The sequence below is a fragment of the Poromitra crassiceps genome (assembly GCF_964638095.1).
Source record: "Poromitra crassiceps genome assembly, chromosome: 14".
Lineage (NCBI taxonomy): Eukaryota > Metazoa > Chordata > Actinopteri > Beryciformes > Melamphaidae > Poromitra > Poromitra crassiceps.
In genome coordinates this window covers 21,975,739-21,995,869 of record NC_139633.1, presented here as the reverse complement: position 1 = coordinate 21,995,869, position 20,131 = coordinate 21,975,739, and the positions used below count along the sequence as shown (strand labels likewise).

The window sequence follows — 20,131 nt, the reverse complement described above, 5'->3', positions numbered from 1 at the left end:
CAACTATAAAGTTGGGTAAAAATTGTGTAGGCTGCTTATTGTGCTTTCCAATAATAAACCTTTGTTCCTGAAAAATCTATCTTCCAACTCTAATCTGTAATTAGCAAAAAATAAAATAAAAAAATACATTGTTGGAAATATATCCAGACGACCGCCGACAAAACAAGACTATACATCAAGTTATATAAACTACTAAAATATATTTTATTAAATTATACAGAAGTTGAATGGAATTGATAGGTACAGTTCAAATCTCTTGGTACATTTTCACAAGACGAAATGATCATTATTAATTAGGCCTTTTTTAAACAAGGTATGTGAATGTAATAGGTATTTTTGCATATCTTTATGCATAGATTAGATACACACATACATAACCTCCTATACACATTGATTACTTCTGTGAGGTCAGCAGCAGTGCAGCGACCAGTTTTTGCGGTTAAGATCCTTGCACAAGGGCACATTGGCAGTGTATTGCACCCGTATGTCATCAACTGGATTAGTTCCTGTTGCTGAGGTGAGGACTCAGCCTCCTACCTCAAGCACTGGACACTTTTTGGATTGTTCACACTCATTCTACACATGTATAGAGAGAAATTGTGTTTTCAAGATACTGTATGTAGAGAGCTAGATATAAAGATATAGAAATACTGTACCAATATAAATAGATAGAAGTGATATAAAGAGAGATAGACCAAAACAGACAATCTCTTTGCCAAACAGGATCCCCATTGCTCAAGGGAAGTTTTTTTTTACAATACAAAAAATACAATCCCCAACCATTTCCCACACCGCCAACATACAATAAACACACCGTTGAACAACAGAGCACAATTAAAACAGGACACTATTAAAATTACAGGACAAACAAAATATATACATATACACACAGACATACAACAAACATTAAACAAACAAAACAAAAAATTGTGATGATCATGATTATCACTCTAAGGTTGGCCTTAATCTGTTCCATTTCTTATCATACACTTTCATTGTTCCCTATTTGCAATAATGCCTTCTAACAAAAAGTAATGCTTTAGAAAAGAAAGAAAACGAGGGAGTCAATTGTTGTTTTCCCTTCAATTCAAAAATGAATCTCTTGCCCAATAATATCACAGTATTTAGAATAACAGGACTTCCATTTCTTAATTCACAGAGTATCATTGTTTGAGGGCACATGGTTAGCACAACTGAATTGAATGCTAGCCATCTTCTCATAATGGTCAACTAAAAAATTCACCACATGTGGGCAGAAGCAGAACCAAAATAAATGCAACATATCTTCAATTTCAGAATTACAAAAGCGACAGTTTTGATCCTTTTCCAAACCCCAAATAAAAAGCATTTTTCTTGTTGGCAGTATTTTGTATAACATCTTTAATTGAAAGTACTGTGACTTTGTGTCTATAATAGAATTATAGGTTACCATAGATTATATACCATTCTCCATGATGATATCAAAAATCCCCCCTCAGTATGATTGAAATATCTTTGGCTTATCATTCAAATCGTATGCCGTCAAGAAAAATGTATACACATAAGAATTTATCTTTTGAAAAGACAATTCTTCATTGAAGGCTTATGTAACGGCGTTGTGTAGGTGGTGATTGCAGCAACCCATGTTAAGGGCTTGCCCAGGTGTGGATTCGAACTGACCTTCAGCTTGCGGGACAGACACGCTAACCACTGCACCAAGAGAGCTAGCTCCCTTGGCGGAGCGGATTAACGTTAGCCTAGGTAAACCCAGCCCCCACGTGACCTGCTCTCTCAGTTCCCAGTCACTAGTGACTAGTGACTGAGAACAGGTCTGAGAGCAGGTCACGTGGGGGATGGGTTTACCCAGGCTAGATTAACGTGTCTTTATACTGGGGGAGTGAGTTTAACCAACCTACTCGCTACCACTCGGGCCTCACGACGACTCACATTCATTGGGTTACACTCGCACACAAAAAGTTTCTTCCAGCACCTTTCACCTTTTTCTTCCAGGCCAAAGGCACTGAGTTTGAGTTTGAGTTTGAGTTTAATCATTCTGACTTGCAATACATGATTGAATTAAAAAAATTAAAAACTGCAGCTACTAACTGATCATATCTAAATTCTGAACAAAATATTCCAAATGTTTCACAAAATAACTCATATGAATACACATTACCATTTACATCAATTATATCATTTATAAAACAATTATGGCCTTTTCAACAAACTGCTCCCAAAAAATAGGTAATCTATCAGCCAATATATTAGTATTAAACCATATAATGTGTTGCAAACTGGCATCAACAGAATCTGGTGGAAAATACTGGAAGTGTAACCATGCCTGTACCATGTCTTTAAAAAAGGGTGATAAATTGGTGAAGGCCTTTTGTATACATTGAAAATGGGTTTTTGAAATTTGAAGAAAAGGAAAGAGTTGATGCTTAAAAATTGGATGGATGTTACAAATAAGTCGTGAAGAGCTCCAATTAGGGTTCCAGTACATTTTATGGATCCATGATGCCTTTAAAGATAGGTTTAATGCCTTACGATTAATTAACTTTATATAAATATATAAATATTTCCGCTTGATCTTTTCTGGCTTGTTGTTAAAAAGTTAAACACCACATGATTATAACTTGCTCAAGGGAATTTTGTCCCTTCGGGCGCCCACAAGGCATCAGACGCTCTTCTTAGGAAAGCCATCAGATCCAAGCAGGTGCTGGTCGGGGTCGTTCACAACCCGAGGACCTGGGCCAGCCTGGAACACCACAAAAAAAAACGATCAGGTCAGGGACATAAGGTTTAGGCCTATGCCAAACAATAGACTCATCCTTTGTTAAGTGTGTTTGTATGTACTGTATATTGAGTTGTTTATGTACGCACCTTGGTGCTGATAATGTAGCTAATTCCTTTGGGAATGGGCTCTAAACCAACAGCCTGCTTCAGTTCTTCAGAAAGAACAGCATTATTAACTGGAAGACCATTTATAAACCTGTGGAGGAGGGAGAGACGCGTTACAAGGTGGGTTGAGAGAAAAACAAAGCTAAACACAAAATACTGTAATAGCATTTACTTGGAATGTAGTTCAAGCTATAAAGTACCTATTTATATCCATCTAATGTGCTGTATGTGTCAGATGTGCCAGCATTTTGCAGAGGACTTATGCATAAAAGCGGAGTAGTTCTGGTGAATGAACTCACTGTCCTCCGTTGGTTTCTGGGGGGAAGAGATGGCGAACCACCTCGACAAACTCAGCAACATGCTCCTCCAGAGTGTAGATCACAGCATTTGGCCCTGCGTCAAAAGTGTAGGCCACCTAGAGGGAAACGAAGATACACCACCTGCCGCTGTTATACCAAGATGGACACACTTCCTGTTGTAAAACCACCACACAAGTTTCACATCTCCATTACACCATCTCAGAAATCCAAAGACATGAACAGCTGCAAGTTTCCAACACAGAAGTAGTAAAACAGAAGTAGGCAGGCCACAGCTACACACTATAAAAGATGGATGCACACTTCCAGGGGTAAAATGTAAATAGGAAAAAGCCAGGCAAAGAAGCATCAACACAGCAATGGAAATATATAGTCTTTGATGTTGCTCACCCTTGTCTGCCCGTAGTGCCTGTTATACCGATGCACCAAGCCGATGACTTGACGAGACACATTGTTGAGGTAGAAGATGGGAGGGTAAGTGTCGAGGCAGGTGGCATGGAACTGGTTACTGTCCTTCATGGACAGTTCAGCAAACGTGGTGAAGTCTTTCCTGCGCACTGCTTCAATCATCTTCTCCATTCGGTCTGGGACAACGCTCTCAGCCCGGTGCTACACAGAACCCGAGAGAGGGGGAGGGGCTTAGATCGATCAGCTTTAACAGAGGTACCCCCTCTCAAAAAGTCTGCTGTGTTCAAATGTAATTGATCAAATGGATAATTCGGGTACTTGTTTATGAGTGGCTGAGCCGCCGCATTCAAAGCCGTTGTAAAACACTGTATGAACACACGCCTGTGACCGTATCGCCACAGTATTACTACACCAAACAGCGTCTGTGTGTGGCTTGGCAACCATTCTTCTCTAAGTCACGGCTGAAGGACTACATTGCTTCGCAGAAGAAGGATTATTTGTTATCAACATTGCATTTTGTCGTTGCTCAAATCTTACCAGGTAGGCTATATGTAGTTAAGCAATAAGCCCCAAGAGGCTGTGGTTTACTTTCTAACATAGCTAGCTAACACGGCGCAGTAATACTGCGATGCGGTCACAGGTGTGTGTTTATAGAGTACTAGGCACTCTCGATTCCTCGCTATTGCCCACCCAGCTGCTCGCATACGCAACTCGGCCACTGCGCGGCCTCGCCCGCAGCTCGGCTGCTGCGTGGCCTCACCTGTCTATTGGCATGCGCAGCGCACAATTGCTCAACTTTGCATCACCATCAGTGATGATGTCACAATGCCTATGACATCATCAGTGCCTATGACATCATCAGGCATGTCATAAGATGATTGGTCAATAATGATGTCACTGATGACATCACTGATGATGTCATAGACATTGTGACATCATCAGTGGGACAAAAATGTAAAGAAACAGTGCCCACTTGAAACAATGAGTGCCCACTTGCTCGCTTTTAGAAGATAGATTCCTAGCGGCCTCGCCCGCCCTGCAGCTCGACCCTGTGTGGACTCACCTGCTCTTGTGACATCACTGATGATGTCACAACTTTGCATCACTGATGACATCACAATTGCTCTTATGACATCACTGATGATGACAGTATTGACACCAATGTTCATGTAATCACAGGTGAATCGTGCATGTTGGAGGGAGAGCAAAATACCTTGAGGAGGCGGCTTGTTTGTACACTGGTTTGCATGCCGGAGGTGCTGCCTACTGGCTTCCTCTCAGCACTGGCCTATAACAAACAGAGCACATAGCATGTTAAGCCTGTTATAACCTCTCAGCACTGGCCTATAACAAACAGAGCACATAGCATGTTAAGCCTGTTATAACCTCTCAGCACTGGCCTATAACAAACAGAGCACATAGCATGTTAAGCCTGTTATAACCTCTTCTATTTCTGAATTGACATGATTCAAGACCCCTGCTGTACATGCATCTATTTTGTCTCAAAGAAAATTCCCTTTAAATATATTTTAAGTATGTGATGCACTCACGTTCACACTAGAGTGCACAAGTGCCAAAATAAAACAGACTCATGTCACGCTTTTTCATTATCATCATCATAACTGTCCCTCTTTCGCTCTCTCTCTCTCTCTCACGCACACACACACACCTACCACTAGCACCAGGACCCTGAGTTCAGGCCAGTGAGTCTCTGGCTCCACCTGCTGGGCTAGACTGTCCTTGCCATCCTCTCTGCACCCCATGATCCACTGGACAAATCCCCCGTACATGCTCCGACACGCGCTGCCCGAGCCTCGCCTGGCGATCCCGGACAGCTCCCCTTCTACCCCAAACACCCGAGCCAGTGTGTACACTGCAACAGAGAGAGGCCAGAGGTCACAGGAACAGTGTGTACACTGCAACAGAGAGAGGGCAGAGGTCACAGGAACAGGGAATATTGTTGGGATAATATGGAGATATCAAACATGAGATATAGAGAGAGGAGGAAACCCATTTTTGCAGAATTGCATTTTTATTCTAAAGCCCGAAAAGCGAATGACATTGGGCCATGCCATCGTTTCCTGACAAACATTTTTAGTAGACCATTCCATTGTTTTTGTTTTATCATTTAGTATTTGTGCTAAAATGAATAGGTTTCACACAACTTCATAAAGTTCAAACTTTTCTTATTGTAATGTGTAAAAGCAACTGTTGGGTTTACAATGACTTTATATTGGTTCTGAAGAGCCATCAGTATCATTTCAGTCATGCATTGGGACAACAGCAGGTGCATACCACACACACCTAAGCAAGCGAAGCCGGCAGCAGAGGAGGCCAGCCCAGCAGCTGTGGGGAAGTTGTTGACGGAGCAGATGTGGACTTTATGAGACAAACCAGTCGTATCCACACCATGTTCCACATCACTGCGTCTCTTCCTTGCTAGTCGGCGAACTAAGGCACAGAATAGGACAAAATAATTATATTGGCCCACACTCTCGTTAACTCCCTGTTGTTTTGCTGCTCTCTGACTGTTTGTGTCTCTGGTGAGGGAAAAACATTAAGACTCACTCTCTCTCAGACAGGACTGTAGTCTCGGATGGCTTATATCTTCTTCTTTGCCATTGAGCCATATTCGATCCTCCTGAAATGATCTGCTAGATGCAACTGTTGTGGTTGTCTTCAGCTAAATGGAAAGAGGGTGACAAGGCAGATCTAGCCATAGCTATCAGCCATATTGCCCTTGCACTCCCAAATAGTGCGTAGTTTCCAATACCATTTATTCACATGCCGGAGCCGATGCTCAAAATTGTAAACTAAAGTTTCAGCCCGATCGCACGTAAAACGGCATAGCTGTGGCCGGACACAGAACTTGAAACATCGACTGTATACTCAATTTTATACATTATGAATCACATTTTCCTGTAGATAACTGTTGCAGTAGTAGTACTAGACAGTTGACCATTAGCAGTATGTACCAGCTATGTAGGCTACTAGTAACCAAATTCCACCTTATTTACATTGCATTAACAGGTTATGAGGGTCAGTGCAGGAAATTGCTCACAATTGTTTAATTGCTTTGCAAATGATGAATTTTATTTTGAAAATCAAAGACGTCGAGGAAGCAGGTTGTTTACCATCACACACAATTTTTTTGTTTGGATAGGACAAAGTCAGAAGACTGCAGCGCTATAAAGACACGTTACCTGGTCTTGATGCAATGTAACACTCAAAGAAGAGTTGATGGGTAGAATCAAATCTTCATTTCTCTTCCCCCCTAAGAAATAACAAAGTTACCTTCTCAACGATACGACGACTAAATACACGACACCTAAATAACCCCATTAACAAGTCATGTAAATGTAGCTAGTATCCATCATAGACAGGCGTATTGCCCTAAGCCCCCAATAACGTTACTTTCACCTACACAACAAGGCTAGAGTGACTGAGTGATACTCACAGTATTTGATGACAGCTATATTGACAGGAGCGGTGCATGTAGCCATGTTTGGCTTGTCGACATTTTCTTCAGGCATATTTGTCTATTTCAGCCGATAAAAAAATTGTATTTGATACCTGAAATACACAGTACGACCCGGGTATTAGTGCTGGCTAATGGCATGTAGTCTACAGTGCACACACCACACCACACCAACAACCGTAGTAGCAGTAGCACCAAAGACAATGGGATAACAAAGCAAGACACTTCAACTTCAACTCACTTCCTGTTGCAAAGAGTTTTCGCCACGCCCACTTAGGAGACTGGTCAGCCAATGAAGCTTCATACCATTGACGCGTTATTACGAAACCCACCGTAGTTAAGCCAAAACCACGCCCTGTGCCCGCCTACGCAGCAGTCAAGCGCCGGGATTGGCCAGGAGCAAGTCTTTTAATCGTCTTCTTTTGACAGCTCGAATCTCCCACACCACAAACACTGCATGGCACAGCAGCCCAGCGATTTCATTAACAAACTGAATTGCTCTTGATAGCGGACATTGACGCTATTAACGCTAATGAAAACGTAATAGGCTTGAGCTTTTAACACATTTCCCACACCACAAACACTGCGCCCAGCCCAGCAATTTTATTAACCAAATTGCTCTTGATAGCGGCCATTGAAAATAAATTACTGTAATATATTAACGCAAATGAAAACGTAACACAAGCTTTTAACACACAATCGATTTTTAAACATATTTATTTCAAAACATCATTGTAAAATTCAGGGCTTTAGCCAAAGCTTCAATAACAGAGCTCAGCTGACAGTTTAACTTGCAAATGAAAAATATAAAAAATAAATACATTTAAACATAATAGCAACTGTTGGGATGGTGAATATAAACACTGGCTGATAAACTGTTGGTACTGCAGGCTGGATGAAGTTGGAAGCTGCATAAAACATTTTAAAACCATCTAAAAAGTAAATAAAGTTAACTAATTGCTTCTCAAAGTTGGCTTCACCTCTAAAGCCAGACGTCTGGACTGGATTCCAAGCTGTGGAACAGGGAAGAGGATTCGTGAGCATGGGCGCCTGGCCAATCCCGGCGCTTGACTGCTGCGTAGGCGGGCACAGGGCGTGGTTTTGGCTTAACCACGGTGGGTTTCGTAATAACCATTGTAATAACGCACCATTGACAGACAGCCAATCGTTGATGACCACGCCCACTTGGATTAACCTCGCGTCACCAGGCTCGGTGTGGGGTGTCTCGATCTGTTAAAGGTCTCTGGTAGCGCCTCGCCGAGGCTTCTGCCTATTGGTTGGGGTTGATCATGTGGCTACGCCCACCGCCAATCAGCGCGAAGCCTTCTTCGTTGAAGAATCGCGATAGCCAATAAGAAATCATCTGACCACAGCGTGCGAAAATGGGGCAAGGTCAGGGACCGCCCCCACTTAAAGGCACATCCATGCTTGAAGGGAGTACAAGCCGATGGCTCTGGTTGGTAGAGTAGAGACCTACCCTAACCCTACAGTCTGAGCAGATTCCCAACTTTTTCAAATCAACGACCCTGAATTTGATATTTTGTCTCTCAAATCTGAGAACATTTTTATTGTTGGAGATTTAGTCCAGATTTTCATCACCATCTATATTTACAGGGAAAACCTCCCTGCTTTAACTTATTATAGCCTAAATGAAATAATGATGTAACAATTGTGTTGGGGACTCCTTGGAACCCACATTGATTAACTGGTTTAGAGAGCATTTGAGGGTATAAACACCCCCTTTGATGGCCTACTCTATAAATTTAACATTCACTCGATAAAAAAAAGACATTGCATTATGTACAGGTGAAAATAAAATCCCCAGTTTCTTATTTATGCTTTATTTTTTAAAGTTGGGTGGATATAATACACTTGGCAAAGAATGGAAGAGGAAGTTCATACAGACACAGTAAGCCGACTCTTCCCCGACTCCCGAGGTGCTGACGGTAATGTCTGATGACGTGGCACAGCTGTCCCATACTTGCATTGAACATAGACAAGTAAAATAAACGGGTGCCTTGACTAAATGTAACAAACTTGTGTCAAGATGGGGGGAAAATGTAAAAAAAATCAAGAGGTGTGAACCCTTATTCTTAAAACAATTAGTAAATGTAGTAATGGTTCAGCGTAAAAAACGAACATTTGAATGTAAGGCTTTTTATTTATTTTTTATGTAAACCTTTAAGATACATGTCAGAAAAATAGGAACATATCAAAGTGCAACATCCAAGGTTAATGGGATGTTAGCATTGAACAGTAAATAATGTACAGTACTCAAAAATCAATCTAGATAAAGCGCATCTGCAACAGTAGCTGTTTTGCATTTTGTCCAGTTTGTTGTGTTTGAACAACCAAAGTCAACAGCGATGAAAACAAAGAAAAGGAGTAGCCAACTAGAAGCACTAAAGAATTGTTAAGGTTAGTCAGGGGTACAACACACGCAGTGCAAACTTGTAGCATCTTGCTTGAAAAGGGACTGCAAAAGCAGTTATATTCACACTGTGTATGTTATACACCTCCATGATTCATTGCCACAATATCAACCCCACCCAAATTGTTCTTCCTTCTTGGTATGTAGTTTCCAGAACCACACAGAAGCTGGCGTGGCATCCCATGATTCAACTAAGGAGAACATCACTGGTCAAATATTCAACAGAGTCCCACTAAAGCACATCCTCTCCTGAATTCTGCCGTCAACCAGCCTGGCTCACTTCACCGCTCCCATTCAGAGTGCTAGTAATCCTCCTCCTCCTCGTCAGAGTCCAGCACCCTCCGTCTGTTGAACTGAAAGTACACTGTCAAATGATGCACACTGGACTAGTCAACCATAATGAATCAAACATGACAATCTTAGCGGTTACTTACTTTGACCGTTGTCTTTTTGTCAGTTTGCTGACTGACTTTTTCTAGGATCTCGATCAAGCCCGACTCTGAAATCTGACAGAGAAAGAAATCCATTCATTGCACTGAGTGTTCTGTCTGTCTGTCTATCCATCCATCCATCCATAAAAAGGGAGCAAGTGGGCAATCTCTGTCCGAGATTTTTGTCCCGGAAGTGATGTCACTCAACTGGTAGTGCTGTCATCAGTGATGTCACTTGGGCAATTGTGCATTGTGACATCACTGATTATGTCGTAGACATTGTGACATCATCGGTGATGTCATAAGATCAATTGTGATCTCATCAGTGATGCAAAGTTGTGACATCATCAGTGATGTCATAAGTGCAAGTGAGCAAACATATTATTACCATCAGAGTTCATTCTCTCACCTTTCCTCCTAACTTCCCATAACGAGCCATCTGAATGAGATAGTTCTCAACTGCGTTTGCCTTCTCTGGCTTCACCAAAGCAAGATTGTTCACTGAAAAGAGAAGAAGATGTTTTTTTTGCCACCAGGTGTTTACAAGTAGGCAGTAGTAGTACTGCTTTAGATACGTACCTCCCACCACCCTTACATGGTTTAAAGGGAACATCAGGCTGTTTGCAAAACTTATTGGGAATTGGATCATTTTGGATGCATGTATTTATGCAGCAAATGTTGTAGTGATTCTGTACTCCATTCTTAATGCCCTTGGGCTGAGTTGGCTTTATAGAGTGATGGCTATGACCTCGTAGAGCATTTACACTTATGTCAGTGTAATTTTGTACATATTTGTATTCCCAAAAGAGTAGCACTGATTTAAGTGTTCCCTTTAAGTAAGATAAACAATAACACATTGGAGGGCAGACTTACATCTGGCTCGAGCGGACTGGTCTAGAACTTGAGCCAATATAGAGTTCCTCATCTCCGTATCTCTGTGAAGAGATAGTACCAGAACAATATTGCCACATCAGCACTATTTGCTGTTTGGATCTGAGGCCAAATGGATTAGGGGAAAACAAACAAACACACCAACAAACAAAAAAACATCCTTTAGACTGCAAAACTTACTGAGCATTGTTTTGTTTTGTTTTTTTACCCATAGCCACACTGACAGGACCTACGTACATTACTGAGTGTTCGTGATTTGGTTTTCAAATATGCTATGGCTCAGCAGCACAACAATATTGTTCTTTAATCATGATGTGTTGCGTACAAATGTAGCTGATTTAAAAAGGGTCTATAATGAATGAACTGAAAGACTAAATTCGCACAGGCAGAACAGTCACAATACTGGACCCAGATTAGCCGACATATCAACTACTCTAATTCATATGAGGCAAACTTGCTTAGTGGAGAATGTTCAGGGGGGCTCACTTGCAACAAACTGGCCTGATTGGAAGGATTTTAGCAATCGTTTAGGGATGTGAGTGAGCCAATCAAAACAAAGTCCAGTTGGGATGCTAGTTTGAGCCCTTAAAAAGGATGCTTTTGGAAAATTCAACAACTTCAATTTAACCAAAAGAAAATTTTAACTGTGTTCTCATTAAACGTTTGCTATCCCAAATGTATTAATAACTAGAGGACAAATGTAATTCCTATGCTAGGGTGCATATAAAGAAATGACATATCTTACCTTTGTTTGGCCTCCTGCCCTTGCTGCTCCTTTGAAGCATCCTGAAAGGATAAACAAGCAAATAGTAAACATGTTATCCCCCACCAGTGACAGATCCACTGTTGGGTCAATGCCCCCCCCCCCTAGTGGCACAAAGTCAATGTTATCGTTCATTTGTTCGTTCCAATCCATCCATTGTCGTACTGTCATACCTAGGGTAACTATAGCAACTAGGGCTGCAACTAGATTATTTTCAGTGTCGATTAATCTGACGATTATTTTCTCGATGAATCAATTAGTTGTTTGGACTATAACATGTCAGAAAATGGTGAAAAATGTCGATCGCTTTTCAAAGCCCAAGATATTGGGCAAAGATATTCAGTTTAAAGTTCAAAGCCATCCTGGGACAGCTACTTTGCTCACTCAATCTAGAGGTGATCATTACAATCTGAGACTAAAACATTGTAACCCGTATCATGTTCCTACTATACTGTACATGTACAGTGCATGTTCCTACGGTGAGAACTGAGTTTGGGAAAGATGCTTTTAGCATCTGCTCGGTCCCTTTCTCCTGGAACCTGCTACAAAAACATTTGAAATTAGATTCCCTCAGAGGAAGGATCATTTCAAAGAACAAATTGGACAACTGCTGGTCAATGAGTGCTCATGTTTTGAATATTGAATAGGATTGAATTTATTTCGCAGAGCTCGTTGCTCAGCTAAGGTTAGGCTAGTTGGGGCGTACGTGCCATGTCAGAACTTCAAATCAGGCAGAATTTCTGACAGTGGGAACTTAACTCGATTACTTTCACGATTCGGCATAAGCTTTGCACCATGAAAACTCGCTTGTTGGTAACGTTAGCCGTGTTAATTTTAGGTCGGTAAAGCGGGTGAGTATACTTGGCTGAGGTAGCGCTCCAGCTAGACTTAGCTAGCAGCATGAGCGTCTCCTTATGGTGGGTAAAACATACTTTCTCAGCTCATCTTGTCTCCTTACCCCGTGCTTTGCCTGTAGCTCCGACATCCTTTGCTGCCTGATTGCGTCCAATTCGTCGTCTGCCATTGTTTATGATACAAAATTCAAACGAGAACTTGAAATGGAAAATGATACTGTTGTACACACACAACTCCAAAAAGGGACAAGGCCCGAGCTAGCTCAGGATAGAGTAATCAACATCAGAAACATCAGACTACTTCTTCTTCTATTAGTGTTTTATGGCGGTTGGCAAACAGTTTATAGTGCATTACCGCCACCTACTGAATTCTAGTAGTTTCACAATGCAGTTATTTACAGTGAAAAGAAAATTAACAGTTTCCATCCAAAGTGCTCCCATTCATAATTATTAGAACTGCAGGAAGTAGCCAACAGTGGGACTAAATTGTTTGTCTAATAAACCCATTTCTTAAGCTTTCTTCTCCCATACCCAACCAAACAAAACCTTCTGTAATTCTCATCGCTTTCTCCCAGCATGGATCTCCATGTCCCTGTTGGCTAACCCAATATATGATGCTAGGATGTATCATGTTATATAGTCTTATTTATATAAGAATATTTTTCCCAAAACATACGATATTCTACAGTACATCAGCTCAGATCAAATGTTATGTCTGAGGACAGATTATATGTTATGGGATTACACTTTATCTCCGGACAGATTATATGTTATGGGATTACACTTTATCTCCTTAAAAAATGTCAACTATAGTTTAATTCTGTGTACAATACACAAAGATTACAGATGCTTCCGGTAACAAAATATTCAGAGACGGAAGGAAAATACATTATTGACTGAAGATTTAGACGCCAACATATTTAATAATTAACAGTTATATTGCATATCTTGATGTACTTTTCACAATGGTTGTGGTGGAAATTATGACAATACTGTTGAAATGACCAAATATAAGGAATAAATCATTCAACTATAGCCAATAGTCATCACATCACAATCATCATCACCATCACCACCACATACAGTATACTGAAATGAGTGGCAGCTCAGCTGCTGCTGAATGAATGTCTTTGGTGTACTAGTTGAAAGTAGAAAAGGTAACCACTGCGCTCAGACAGGTGCGTAGTCCAATATAGAAATGTCACAAATAAATGAAAAGATGGGGACCGCACTCAAGGAATATCGTTTTTAATTTTCTTTTTCTTTAGCAACAAAACGTTTTCGGCCGTCCGGCCTTCATCACACCGGCCTTCATTGCACACTGATGAAGGCCGGACGGCCGAAAACGTTTTGTTGCTAAAGAAAAAGAAAATTAAAAACGATATTCCTTGAGTGCGGTCCCCATCTTTTCATTTATTTGGTGTACTAGTTGCCTCTATGCATCAGTGGGCCAAGACCTTTGACCTCTAGCTCCCTCTGTACGTGCTGTAAGAGAAACGACTAAGAAGCAGGGGGACATGGAACTTTTGACTGGGGTCGTCTATAGTGAAGACAATCTGCAAAGAAACGGAGAACATGAGAAGGAGATCAGCAATTAGATGAAAGATACCCCAGAGTGTTAACTGCATCACGCACAAAGACAACATGGGCACGCTTATCCACTCGTCAGTTTAAAAACAAATAAGAACACAACAAAGTCTGAATAGTTTGCTTAAAGGATGACAGCTGAGCATGTTGAACCATTTGATCCATTCCTCACCTCAACATATGGATAGAAGGAGGTCTCCCCCATACTCTGCCAGTACTGACCAGTCTCAAAGCACAATTTGTACATAGCAGATGTAAACATGTCTCTGCTGATTAATCCTGGGCAGCGGCCATCTTCATTTGTAGTCCTGTGGAGAGAGGACACAATCGGCCATTTGAAGTTTGTCATAGGAAAGGCATTGTGAATTTTACAATAGGAACGTTTGTGATTCTCCACAGACGTTTAAATGGTAACATGGTGTTTTGCTCTCAGGTTTTTACCCAGTGGTGATCAGACTCCAGATGGCAGTGGAAGTGTCCAGTCGATAGAGGCTGATGGCCATGTTGTACGCAGGGCCACCCGTCGCAGTGTTCAAGACGTGGGTGGTCAGCGGACTGCTTGAGACTGCCATCGCTGCACTCTACAGAGCAACAGAGGAGACACCAGAACATCACTGTAGACCTCTGAAGGGATCTTGGGTATAATAATGTCCCAACAAAGTGACTTGTCTTCCTTCACACACATAAGGGACTGGAAGGAAGCATATTATAAGGGGTAAGAAGCGTAAGCTTAGGTGTACGAGCTTCAGTATAGTTGCAGAGGTGTGGAATGAGCTTGAGGATATAAAAATGCTATAAAAATGTAAATAATATGTGTGTCTTGTTTTGAAAAAGAGATTTGGCAGCAGTTGCTGCAAAGATATGCTTGTTCACTGATTAAATAATGTCTTGGGACCATTGGTAGTGCTTTTATAGCCTGGGTAAATCCAGCCTCCACGTGACCTCTATCTATGTGCTATCAGTCACAATGACTGATAGCACATAGATAGAGGTCACGTGGAGGCTGGGTTTACCCAGGCTAGTGCTTTTAGGGTCTTAGGTTAGTTTTAGGTGTTTTTATAGTTTTTAGGTTATAGGTAGGTTTGGTCATTATTAGTTATTGTTGTATTGGTTGATATAATTTTTATGTAGTCATATTATTTTCAGTATATTATTTGTGTGTTTTTCCCCTATAACTTTGTGAAACTTCATTATTTAGGTGGAGGCTTTAAAAGCCCATACACATTTGTTTGCCCTACACTGTTTACTAGGCTACTTGTTATCTTCTGTCACTTTGATGTATTTTAAATTGTGCAAAAATAAACTTGAACTTGAACAAAGCTTGATGTAAAGCAGTCACAAGGCCAAAAAGATGAGAAAAAGACAGTTTTCTTCTAGCAACAACACTGAATTTACATGTGATTCTATATTTGTGGCAAAATTTGAAAACACAAAAAAAGGACATTTCATTCAATAACATTTATTTGAAAGCTGCTGCATTGACGATTATTAGTCTCTCTCTGCATTTCTGTAATTAAACAAAACCAAGCAAGCCTAGTTAAGCCAGATCCAGACTGCTGCCACTAGCTCAAAGTTCAGTTCACACAGCTTAAAATCTCCTGGGGGCCTCGGCTTGAATCGCCGGGTCATTTTAGGCAAGCAAAACAACTTGGTTGGGTTTAGGCAAGTCAAACAACGGGTGGGTTTAGGCAACAAAAGCAACTTGGTTGGGTTTAGGCAAGTCAAATAACGGGTGGGTTTAGGCAACAAAAGCAACTTGGTTGGGTTTAGGCAAGTCAAATAACGGGTGGGTTTAGGCAACAAAAGCAACTTGGTTGGGTTTAGGCAAGTCAAATAACGGGTGGGTTTAGGCAACAAAAGCAACTTGGTTGGGTTTAGGCAAGTCAAACAACGGGTGGGTTTAGGCAACAAAAGCAACTTGGTTGGGTTTAGGCAAGTCAAATAACGGGTGGGTTTAGGCAACAAAAGCAACTTGGTTGGGTTTAGGCAAGTCAAACAACGGGTGGGTTTAGGCAACAAAAGCAACTTGGTTGGGTTTAGGCAAGTCAAATAACGGGTGGGTTTAGGCAATAAAAGCAACTTGGTTGGGTTTAGGCAACTCAAATAACGCGTGGGTTTAGGTAACAAAAGCAACTTAGTTGGGGTTATGGTTTCGGGTCGGGACTCGAACCAGGTCCCTTTGTTGCGAGAAAGTTACAAGTCGGGAATGCTATGGGTTAGCCATTTCCCACCCCTTCTTCCTAGAGCGACTTTCTCTTATGTAAACCTCAGACTGTCATTACATGGTGATCTCCAGTCCAGACGGTCCGATGGTCCTTCTTCAGCATATTACGACGCAGTACCCTTTTGCATCAGCAATAATGACGCAGAGGGGGTGTGACAAATCGCCGTATTTTGAGGCACTCATGGCATTCATAACAACTCAGACCGCCGGAGGTTTCATCTTGGAACCTCCGCCCCTGGCATATTTGCGTTCACGCTGCACTTCCCTGTCGGAGGGAAAACACTGGGAAATACCAAGGAGGGTTCTGGGAAGTGGAGGCGGTAATGCAACATTTTGGATGAGATGTGTGGATATGATGTCAACTTGGACAAAGCGGAGCTCTGAATGATACCTGAATTTCCAAGCTGTAATTCCGGCCTGGAAAAAGTTCAATTCACTTTTTACAGGTCGGAATGCATTTTTTCCGGTGGTCCGAGTTGTCTTGAACGGGGTATGAGACCAGGTTGGGAATACAGCTAGTTGTTTATTATGTAAATAAATGGTTTTAAAATCCAACTGTTACATGTACGTTACATTCTGACGCCATGAAAAAACTTGTGCATTTGAATATTTTAGAAAAACAAATGGTCAGTAGTCACAATAGACAATAGTCTGGAAACACAAATATGTTTTCCATACTTTCTTTTCTTTTTCAATATTTTTCCAGACCTGGAAAATCCTAAAATTAAAGTCCATACTTTTGAGGAACCCTGTACATTCACACAATAATTAATAGTCACTGAAATAACAAACCATTTTGGAATTACTCAAATTGTATGGAATGGAAGTAACATTTCTTTAATTTACTGAGCTTGTTGTTTTGCAGTAGACCTGTTGGAGTTTTCTCTGCCCCTCTCAGTTCTCACAGTGACAGAAAGAACTCAAAAGACGTACGTATGCTTACCTTACTTCCAGACAAAATATGAGCCTTTAGTCGTTGCAGCCTGTGAGCGCTCATGTGCACAATTGAAGGAAATCCAATCTAGGTCAGTAATCTTAATTGGAAATTTGAATCTTGTGGTTACTTTAGCAGCACCAGATTTGATCACATCACCCTGACAAGGGTCTGCATACCGTGCTGTTCAGCATGTCATTCAGTGCACATGTGCTTATCTTTTTGCCAACAGAGCACAGTCATCGTGTAGGATCCCCTTTCACTAGCTTTGCTTCCAATACTTTGAACATGCAGGGAAGGGATGCTCAAAGGGAACTGCAGTGAGATTGAGACACATTTACAGCATGATTAATGGGAATAAAAGTAATTTAATCCCTGTTTAAAAGTAAATGTTCTGGCATTCGTTTTGTTTGACTGCCGAGGCAATGACCTCAGAGTTCCCGACCTGCAAATTCCTGTTAGGACTCTACAAATTATCCATTAACAGACGTCACCCCTGTAAAGCCTGAACCATCAAATAATTGCCAGAAAATTCCAATTGTAGTTTACCACTGAATAATAGTTTTTAAGTATTTTAAATAGAGCAGGGCATACATTGCATTGGCCATGTTCCAAAGCAAGACGTAATAAAATACTAGCCTACTGTCCAGATTCTAATGTTCCTATAATATATATGGAATTACAGTGTGTGTGTGTGTGTGTGTATTGTGTAATAGTGAGTTTATAGTGACCGATTTGCTTGAGTCAAACAGTTTTCAGATGTATTGAATGCCATGATGTTCAACGACAAACAGAGTTTATGATTTTTTTAATATTAAATATTCACATTTTTTGTTTTTGTTTTAAAAGACACACATTTCCATTAAAAAACTAGGACTCTAGAGATCAACCCACGCTGGACCAACATCCATGTAGAAAATGTGGCCTTGATCCCTGCCTTTTATGTAGGACAGAGGTGTTGACTTGAGTGTAGCAACTCTGAGCAACTGAGTTACTATTGTGGCCAAATGGAGTTTGATAGTGTAGAAAGGATTTGTGACAAGTTAACCATCAACCAGTTTGGGAAACCAGAGTCATTAATTGTCTGGGTGCCCAGATTGACCTTCAACCACTGCAGTGAGAGGACTTCAGCAGGTACAGGTACCACTAACCAGGCTCAAATCACAGGTTGAAAGAAGAGGATAAAATAAAATAAGCCTGGAGCTGAACTGTGGTGTTGAACTTACCTCTGTGTCTAGCTGGTCTTCCGACATTGGGGCAAGGCCTTTCCTTTTGTGTTTTATGGACTTTGTGTGATTTTTTAAAACAGTGATCTCAGCCACCATCCGCATGTTGCAAACACAACAAAAGGCTTTGATGTCACAGTCTGCAACTGGTTTCAGCCAACCAGCAAAATCGGGGTCGCTTTCCCACTCAGTCCTGTATTTTTGTAGGCGACGCTTACGTTTTGGCTTCTCTGCCCACTGCTCAGCCTCTCCATTCATGTCCTCACATTCCTGAAAAAAAGTAAAAAAACACCAGTTTTCATTGTGAAAACAAAGAAATTGCAAACAAAGAAAATACATGTTATTACATATAATGCAGCCTTAACATATTGATTCTTCTTTTTTTAAGCACTACATAACATGTGGTAGTTAATTATTTGTGGCCACATTGAGTTTGATAGTATAGAAAGGATTTGTGACAACAATCAATCAGGGAACCCAGAGTCAATGCTCATTAGTCGTCACGACTCGTCAGACTCACAGAATCTGGGTGCCCAGATTGACCACCAACAAGCTGCAGTTCATACCCCTTTTCCACCGACCTAGTTTCAGGGAGAGGACTTCAGCAGGTACCAGGCTGAAAGAAGAGGATAACATAAAATAAGCCTGGAGCTGAACTGTGGGGTTGAACTTACCTCTGTGTCTAGCTGGTCTTCCGACAATGGGGCAATGCCTTTGCTTGTGTGTTTTTTAGACTTAACGTGATTTTTTAAAACGGTGATCTCAGCCACCATCCGCTTGTTGCAAAAACAACAAAAGGCTTTGCTTTCACAGTCTGATACTGGTTTCAGCCAACCAGCAAAATTGGGGTCGTTTTCCCACTCAGTCCTGTATTTTTGTAGGCGATGCTTACGTTTGGGCTCTGTCCCCTCCTCCGCCTCTCCACTGTCCTCGCCTTCCTGGTTAGCACTTATTTTCTTGGCTTTTTTCATCATTCACAAGTCCTACTGGGTCTCGACTCGCCTCTTCTCTACTCTTCGTCAGTCAATTTTGTTTTGGCGACGGTCCCCGCTCTACACTACGGCGCACGCGCGACAGGAAGTCCGTGACTCTAAAGAAGTCGGAGAGTGCAATGTTTTTACACAAAGTTCCGTTCTTTGTGCAGTCCCCCCCCGCCCCTCGCTTGCTCTCTCTAGGCCAGAGATTCTCAAATGTTTTTCAGCTGAGCCAAGGCCCCTTTACAAGATAGAAAATATACCGGGGACCCCCTCATTCTGATTTGTGATTTTGGGCTAAGCTTAATTGTTTCCACGGTAACGTGCTTGACTTTTAAATTGATAGGTTTGTTAAATTAGAATGTAATCCATTAACCATTTTAGATTTAAAGCATAGGCTACAATATTTTCCTTGAACTATTAAGCTTTTGCCAAAGTTTTTATTTTTATTTTCCTGAAAACTTTTCACGGACCCCTGGGGGTCCCCAGATCCCCATTTGAGAACCACTGCTCTAGACCAGTTTTCACCCTAGGAGGCAGACATTTGGCATACGTGTGTGTGTGTGTTTAGGGCGAAATTGGTGTTTTTGACTGGGGTATAGATTGTCTTGCAGCTGCATTGTGGCTATGAAGATGTTTTGGAAGCTGATTTCTCTGGAGCATTTGCTCTGGTGAAACCCTTGCAGACTGTAGGCCTACCTCTGATTCTGGGCAGTGTCTGCAGTACTGTCCT

General features: G+C 41.4%; 3 protein-coding genes across 3 annotated transcripts; all 3 read right to left on the bottom strand.

Annotated features, from left to right (window-relative positions):
• Positions 1–180: 180 nt before the first annotated feature.
• mvda (mevalonate (diphospho) decarboxylase a) lies at positions 181–7,197 on the bottom strand. Its single transcript, XM_083650840.1, has 10 exons — positions 7,063–7,197; positions 6,809–6,879; positions 6,174–6,288; positions 5,910–6,056; positions 5,279–5,478; positions 4,819–4,893; positions 3,588–3,806; positions 3,180–3,295; positions 2,863–2,971; positions 181–2,737 (listed from the first exon to the last, which is right to left on the bottom strand). The coding sequence occupies exons 1-10, from the start codon at positions 7,136–7,138 to the stop codon at positions 2,657–2,659; spliced, it is 1,209 nt and encodes a 402-aa protein (XP_083506966.1). The 5' UTR covers positions 7,139–7,197; the 3' UTR covers positions 181–2,656.
• A 1,723-nt stretch (positions 7,198–8,920) lies between these two features.
• pdcd5 (programmed cell death 5) lies at positions 8,921–12,751 on the bottom strand. Its single transcript, XM_083650934.1, has 6 exons — positions 12,558–12,751; positions 11,582–11,622; positions 10,819–10,880; positions 10,355–10,446; positions 9,949–10,020; positions 8,921–9,867 (listed from the first exon to the last, which is right to left on the bottom strand). The coding sequence occupies exons 1-6, from the start codon at positions 12,621–12,623 to the stop codon at positions 9,817–9,819; spliced, it is 384 nt and encodes a 127-aa protein (XP_083507060.1). The 5' UTR covers positions 12,624–12,751; the 3' UTR covers positions 8,921–9,816.
• A 1,111-nt stretch (positions 12,752–13,862) lies between these two features.
• On the bottom strand, positions 13,863–19,387 carry uraha (urate (5-hydroxyiso-) hydrolase a). The gene is made up of 5 exons (XM_083650346.1): positions 19,099–19,387; positions 18,425–18,694; positions 14,482–14,621; positions 14,213–14,348; positions 13,863–14,009 (listed from the first exon to the last, which is right to left on the bottom strand). Exons 1-5 carry the CDS (start codon positions 19,195–19,197, stop codon positions 13,920–13,922), a joined length of 735 nt encoding a protein of 244 aa, XP_083506472.1. The 5' UTR covers positions 19,198–19,387; the 3' UTR covers positions 13,863–13,919.
• Between the last annotated feature and the right edge of the window lie 744 nt (positions 19,388–20,131).

What these genes read in the sequence shown, in the direction of transcription:
- pdcd5 (XM_083650934.1), bottom strand. Translation starts at nt 12,623, where the DNA reads ATGGCAGACGACGAATTGGACGCAATCAGGCAGCAAAGGATGTCGGAG. An exon ending in AGCTACAGGCAAAGCACGGG is followed by an intron (nt 11,623 to 12,557) that starts GTAAGGAGACAA and finishes TTATCCTTTCAG; the next exon opens with GATGCTTCAAAGGAGCAGCA. An exon ending in ATGGGAAGTTAGGAGGAAAG is followed by an intron (nt 10,021 to 10,354) that starts GTGAGAGAATGA and finishes TTTCTCTGTCAG; the next exon opens with ATTTCAGAGTCGGGCTTGAT.
- mvda (XM_083650840.1), bottom strand. Translation starts at nt 7,138, where the DNA reads ATGCCTGAAGAAAATGTCGACAAGCCAAACATGGCTACATGCACCGCT. An exon ending in TATAGCTGTCATCAAATACT is followed by an intron (nt 6,880 to 7,062) that starts GTGAGTATCACT and finishes GTTATTTCTTAG; the next exon opens with GGGGGAAGAGAAATGAAGAT. An exon ending in ACAGTCCTGTCTGAGAGAGA is followed by an intron (nt 6,057 to 6,173) that starts GTGAGTCTTAAT and finishes TCTGTGCCTTAG; the next exon opens with TTCGCCGACTAGCAAGGAAG.
- uraha (XM_083650346.1), bottom strand. Translation starts at nt 19,197, where the DNA reads ATGGTGGCTGAGATCACCGTTTTAAAAAATCACGTTAAGTCTAAAAAA. An exon ending in AAGACCAGCTAGACACAGAG is followed by an intron (nt 14,622 to 18,424) that starts GTAAGTTCAACA and finishes GTTGCTCTGTAG; the next exon opens with AGTGCAGCGATGGCAGTCTC. An exon ending in TGGAGTCTGATCACCACTGG is followed by an intron (nt 14,349 to 14,481) that starts GTAAAAACCTGA and finishes CTCTCTCCACAG; the next exon opens with GACTACAAATGAAGATGGCC.